The sequence below is a fragment of the Pungitius pungitius genome, chromosome 7, assembly GCF_949316345.1.
Source record: "Pungitius pungitius chromosome 7, fPunPun2.1, whole genome shotgun sequence".
Lineage (NCBI taxonomy): Eukaryota > Metazoa > Chordata > Actinopteri > Perciformes > Gasterosteidae > Pungitius > Pungitius pungitius.
The window spans coordinates 17,708,744-17,715,417 of record NC_084906.1 but is presented as its reverse complement, the minus strand read 5'-3'; the positions used below and the strand labels follow the sequence as shown (position 1 = coordinate 17,715,417).

General features: G+C 45.9%; 1 protein-coding gene across 1 annotated transcript; it reads right to left on the bottom strand.

The window, feature by feature from the left end:
* Positions 1 to 4,404: 4,404 nt before the first annotated feature.
* On the bottom strand, positions 4,405 to 6,300 carry s1pr3a (sphingosine-1-phosphate receptor 3a). The gene has a single exon (XM_037468596.2). It carries the CDS (start codon positions 6,295 to 6,297, stop codon positions 5,131 to 5,133), a length of 1,167 nt encoding a protein of 388 aa, XP_037324493.1. The 5' UTR covers positions 6,298 to 6,300; the 3' UTR covers positions 4,405 to 5,130.
* Positions 6,301 to 6,674: the final 374 nt, after the last annotated feature.

The following is a 6,674-nucleotide window of genomic DNA, read 5'->3' as shown; positions in this document are numbered from 1 at the left end:
GCCTGGTTGTGAGACAAAGTCTGCCCCGAGCCCCATACGCTTCCATACAAATCTGCCGACATTTAAAAAAAAAAACACAGCCGGTACACTTTTTGTAAACGGCTGTTTGAGCAGTTTTAAAACACATAGAGACATAAAAACTACACTCAAACGTTCGGTAGAGTCTTGTGTCTCTCAAAATGTCATTATTTTTTGGCTACTCCAAATAGTTTTGCTCCAGGAAGCATTTGTTTGAGGTGTGGATTTTGTCTAAATCTCTTCACTCTCTTCACTGCGAGCTAATTAGCGATCAGCTGTTGATCGATGGCCATAAAGACGCAGCTCAGGGACGTGCAGGTTTAACCGTGGTTAGATAACGGTACGTGTGGACGTGCAGGTTTAACCGTGGTTAGATAACGGTACGTGTGGACGTGCGTGTCGTGAGTTGGGACGGAGACCCGGGATGAGCAGACCGTAAGTAATGTGGAGGCTGGACCGTAAGATATTTGAGACATGTGAGAGCCATAAGTACTAGATTGCTAGCTAGCTAAACTGCTAACGAGGCTACTCCCCGCTGGAGACTTAAACCGTGGTTGTGACGTTGTTCCTTCGGTGTTGTCATTAAGCTGCAGGCACGTGAGTTTATTTTTTTACGCGAGTGATACTATTAATAACCTTTTCGCGGACCGCAAGAAGGTCCGTAGGTTAATAAGCACGTCAAAAGTTACGGGGAGTGGCGTGACGTTGTTCCTTCGGTGATTGAGCTGCAGACACGTGAGTTTGTTTTCTTACGCGAATGACAGGAGATCGTTTGGTCTTTATTTTACGCAACAAAGCGTCAACCTAATATACTATTAATAACCTTCATCGGACCGCAAGAAGGTCCGTCAGTTAATAAGCAAGTCAAAAGTTACGGTAGGCCAGCCGGGGTTAGGGGGGGAGGAGGGGGTCCGCTGGTGGGCGAAACTGCGCACTGAGGAGTGAACAATTGTAATCGAGATGGGGGCTGTAGTATTTGTGTGTGTCCACTAACATTTAATTGTCCAAGTGAAACACTTAGTACTTATTTTAGTCATTGGCGCTGTATGCGTCCATCTTTATTTGACAAAACCGCGCATCTCTATGACATCATCAAGACATGACTGTTAACTTATCCGGAAGTATCCAGGGGCGTTTTTGATGGGACCGCCACAAAGCTCTTGGTAATTTCTACACTATTTGCAAAAAGATTTTTATATTTTATTTTGACTTGTTGCCAGGATCTTCTCCTGTCTTGTTTATTCTGTGCAAATGGGCAGGTGCCACTGTGTATGGTAGGTTGTGACATCAATGTATTAATGGGTGAGAGATGTCATCTAGTATTAAAGCGCTTTGAGTAGTCAGAAGACTAGCAAAGCGTTGTACACGTCCATTTACCAAGTTCATTTAGTTTGAATGAAAAAGATTCAGCAATGTTTAGAAGTAATTTAAGCTTTTATTAGTTCTGTATTTTGTCAAATTCATAGAAGCTTCCCCCATTTCTGTTTTTTCCAATTCTTTCAAGTTCATTTCAGCTTTTCAAATGTACTTCAGCTTTTTCTATTCTTTCAGCAATGTTTTGAATAATTTCAGCTTGTTGCATTTTAAGCAACTTTTTGAAATTAATTTCAGCTTTTATTATTTCTGTGATTTCAAATTCATAGAAGCTTCTCCCATTTCAGTTTTTTTGCAATTGTTTCAAGTTCATTTCAGCTTTTCTCATTTCTGTATTTTCAGCCATTTTTAAGTGTATTTCAGCTTTTTCTATTCTTTCAGCAATGTTTAGAATAATTTCAGCTGGTTTCATTTCTGTACTTTTAAGCAACTTTTAGAAATTATTTTCAGCTTGCATTCCAACGCATTTTCAGCAGGAAATGCATTTTCTAGTTCTTCTATTTCTTCCGCCGCACCTTTCAACTCCTTCACACTTTCAGCTATTAAGACCATTCAAATATTAAAATGTTCAGCTCATTCAGGGGAGGGGTGCTATGACTTTTCAGCTTTTTAGCTCTTATAATTGAATTAATATAAATTAATATCTTCAACCTTTTTAACATGGTTTCCTAATGGATTAAATTTTCAAATCCTTTCAAAACTTCTTCAACTTTCAACTTTTTCAGCTTTTCCAATCTTTCAGCTAGAGACACCATTTAAACTTTAAAATGTTGCCACAAGTCTTAACAATTTCATTAAAAAAACAGCTTGTTGATATCTATTATAGTTTTTTTATAATCACTAATTATGTTTCAGTAGTTTTGGGGTTTCTTTAGAATTTAGAGTGGAGTTTTCCGGATTGTCCCGCGATTTAGAGTGAGCGCCGTGTCAGGATTCAGTAAAAAAAAAAGAGGCACTTTTATCTTTACGGCCACAATATTCACTTTTCAGCCTTCATTTAAAAAGAAAACATTAGCCGTGCTTGTGCTGGTTGGACTCGTATAAGTTTGGAATCTCAGAGTTATTTACTTTTTGCGTGAGGAGCCTGATTGTGAGACAAAGTCTGCCCCGAGCCCCATAAGCTTCCATACAAATCTGGCGACATTTAAAAAAAAAAAAACACAGCCGGTACACTTTTTGTAAACGGCTGTTTGAGCCGTTTTAAAACACATAGAGACATAAAAACTACACTCATGCGTTTGGTAGGGTCTTGGGTCTCTCAAAATGTCATAATTTTTTGGCTACCCCATATAGTTTTGCTCCTAGAAGCATTTGTTTGAGGTGTGGATTTTGTCTAAATCTCTTCACTCTCTTCGCCGTGAGCTAATTAGCGACCAGCTGTTGATCGATGCCCATAAAGACGTAGCTCAGGGACGTGCAGGTTTAACCGTGGTTAGATAACGGTACGTATGGACGTGCGTGTCGTGAGTTGGGACGGAGACCCGGGATGAGCAGACCGTAAGTAATGTGGAGGCTGGACCGTAAGATATTTGAGACATGTGAGAGCCATAAGTACTAGAGTGCTAGCTAGCTATACTGCTAACGAGGCTACTCCCCGCTGGAGACTTAAACCGTGGGTGTGACGTTGTTCCTTCGGTGTTGTCATTAAGCTGCAGGCACGTGAGTTTATTTTCTTACGCGAGTGATACTATTAATAACCTTTTCGCGGACCGCAAGAAGGTCGTAGGTTAATAAGCACGTCAAAAGTTACGGGGAGTGGCGTGACGTTGTTCCTTCGTGGATTGAGCTGCAGATACGTGAGTTTGTTTTCTTACGCGAATGACAGGAGATCGTTTGGTCTTTATTTTACGCAACAAAGCGTCAACTTAATATACTATTAATAACCTTCATCGGACCGCAAGAAGGTCCGTCAGTTAATAAGCACGTCAAAAGTTACGGTGGACCAGCCGGGGTTAGGGGGGAGGAGGGGGTCCGCTGGTGGGCGAAACTGCGCACTGAGGAGTGAACAATTGTAATCGAGATGGGGGCTGTAGTATTTGTGTGTGTCCACTAACATGTAATTGTCCAAGTGAAACACGTAGTACTTGTATTAGTCATTGGCGCTGTAAGCGTCCATGTTTATTTCACAAAACCGCGCATCTTTATGACATCATCAAGACATGACGGTTAACTTATCCGGAAGTATCCAGGAGCGTTTTTGATGGCACCGCCACGAAGCTTTCAGTAATTTCTACACTATTTGCAAACTTTTGAGGCACTCACCAACCATGCAAAATGTTTTTATATTTTATTTTGACTTGTTGCCAGGATCTTCTCCTGTCTTGTTTATTCTGTGCACATGGGCAGGTGCCACTGTGTATGGTAGGTTGTGTCATCAGTGTATTAATGGGTGAGAGATGTCATCTAGTATTAAAGCGCTTTGAGTTGTCAGAAGACTAGCAAAGCGGTGTACAAGTTCATTAAGTTTGAATGAAAAAGATTCAGCAATGTTTAGAAGTAATTTCAGCTTTTATTATTTCTGTGATTTCAAATTCATAGAAGCTTCTCCCATTTCAGTTTTTTTGCAATTGTTTCAAGTTCATTTCAGCTTTTCTCATTTCTGTATTTTCAGCCATTTTTAAATGTATTTCAGCTTTTTCCATTCTTTCAGCAATGTTTTTAATAATTCCAGCTTGTTTCATTTCTGTACTTTAAGCAACTTTTTGAAATTAATTTCAGCTTTCTGCATTCCAACGCATTTTCAGCAGGAAATGCATTTTCTAGTTTAATTTGCTCTTTAATAGTATCAGGCACTACACCGCCCTTTACAGTCTACCGCCATTTAAATAGTTCACATCCAACACTCTCATTCACTAGTGGTTAGTCGACGCGTGCGAGTGGTTTCTTGCGTCCAGCTTAAGCCGACGAGACACGAGCCAGTCCTGCTTATGTAGAACCGAGCCTCTTTCGTGCCAAAATGGCCTCTTTACAGATGTCAAATCCCACTGATTTTGACAGTTTTTTGGGGGGGGGTTTTCCTGAAGCACCACTGCGAGGACAATCTTTACGCCTTTGCCCGCTGGTGGTAAGAATATAATAGAATAAATGTTCCTGTCATTTGACTTTTATCCACAACTTTCTTTTTTTTTATTTCTGGTGTGTAATGTGTGTCACAGCCTCCGGAGGCCGCTAGTCTGAGAAACCTACTTTTGGTCCTTTACTCTCACAGTGCATCCCAAATCATGACAAAAAAAACAATAATTAAGTCCTAGTACCGTGGTGTTTTCTATTCACACAAACTATTTAAAAACGGGTATACCAATATTATTAGTGTGGCAAATGTTTTCACAGAAAATAAAGTTTACCAAGTCCAATTGCGATGTAAAATGCATGCAAAAAAAAGCGGTTAATCTCCATTATTTCTAACGACACAATAAAATAAACCCTGATAGGGTTAATTATATGCTTTTTGTTTAAAGCATTACCAAGTCTACTGTCAGACCTGAATCGATTCAATTTGGGCTTTTTTGACCATTTCTAAGAAACTGTCCAACTTTAATCATAGTGTAGGACGATCCCAACGTTTCAGTAACTCCGGTGTTGCGAATAATAGTGTCTGTAAATAGTGGCTTAAAGTGTTTTTGATTTTGTCCTCTCCTCTGCATCATCGCCGTTCGGACTGAATATCGTCCAATCCCACACTGGCCGTAGTGCGTGCCCCCCAAAAAAAAAGTGTCCGCGCGGCAAGTCGCCCTCCGCTCAGAACTTGCTGAGGGCCGGCAGCGCCCCCGCCTTCCCCAGCACGGCCGAGAGGAGGTCCGCGGCCCCCGTGGCGAGGGGCGCGGCGGTGGCCGGGGGGTCCCCGCGCTTCTCCACCCTGCTCAGCGTGGACTTGCCGGCCCCGCTGCCGCCCCCGGCGCTGGTCTTGCTGTTCTCCACCGTGGGGATGACCGTGGCCAGGTTGGGGTTGCCCCCCGGGGTCGCCCCCGTCGCCTCCGGGCCGCCCTGACAGCAGCACAGCAGCCTGAAGAAAGCCGCCCTCATCTCCCTGCTCGACAGGGTGTAGATCAGAGGGTTGAGGGCCGAGTTGAGGACCGCCAGGGCTATGAACCAGTCCACCTGGTAGAGCACCGGGCACCGGTCCGGGCTGCAGCCCACGTCCAGCAGCAGGAGGAGGAAGAGGGGCGTCCAGCACATGACAAACACTCCGAGCACGATCACCACCGTCCGCAGCAGGGCCAGCGAGCGCTCCGAAGGCCGGCTGCTCACCCGGCGGCCGCTGGAGGTCACCAGGCGGTAGATCCGGATGTAGAGGATGACGATGGCCACCAACAGCGCGCTGAACACGCTGATGCAGAAGGCCACGTAGCTCTTGGCGTAGAGCGGCAGCACCGTGGAGCAGGAGGCCATGTTGCCCAGGCAGTTCCAGCCCATGCTGGGCAGGGCGCTGAGCAGCACCGACACCAGCCAGCAGGCCGCCAGCAGGCCGAGGAGCCTGCCGCGACGCGCCGTCTCGCACGGGCGCAGGCGCACCATGGTCATGTGCCTCTCGATCCCGATGGCCAGGAGGCTGAACGTGGACGCGCTCAGGGCCACGAACATGCTGCCTTCTCTGGCCAGCCACTGCGCCGGCGTCAGGAAGTAGGTGTTGCTCCCCGAGGTGAAGATGTTGACCACGTAGGCCACGCCGGCCAGCAGGTCCGACAGCGCCAGGTTCCCGATGAGGAAGTACATGCGGCTGTGGAAGCGCTTGTTCCTCCAGAGGGTGAGCAGCACGGTGACGTTCTCCAGCACGATGAGCACGCAGATGAAGAGCAGCAGGGCCGTCTTGCAGGCGCCGCCGCCGCGAGACTTGTCCCACTTCCCCGAGTGGTTGTAGTGGCTGACGATGACGGCGTTCATGCCGTCCTTCAGGTGGTTCGCCATTCTGTCGGTTCCCCCCCCCCCCCCCCCCCCCCCCCCCAGTCCCGTCCCCGACTGGCCTTCCTCGGTTCACACAGCAGAGGGCGCCACGGCACCGGGGCGCAGCTGGAGGGAGGAGAGGCCGCCGCTCAACTGGGCCGCCGCGTCAGAACGGGCATCTCGGAGCTCGAAAGGAACCTGTTTGCCGGATCAAATGGGATTTTGAAAAGTTATATGCAACGTCATTTGGCTAAATAAGGGGAAAGAATGGACTGCATTAAATAATCTATTCTTTAGTCCCAGAAGCGGGGAAATGCACAGGTTGGCAACAGAAAAGGGTTAAAGTGCAAACGACAAAATGGTAAAGAAAATATTTAAAACAAGAATCCACAATAACAATA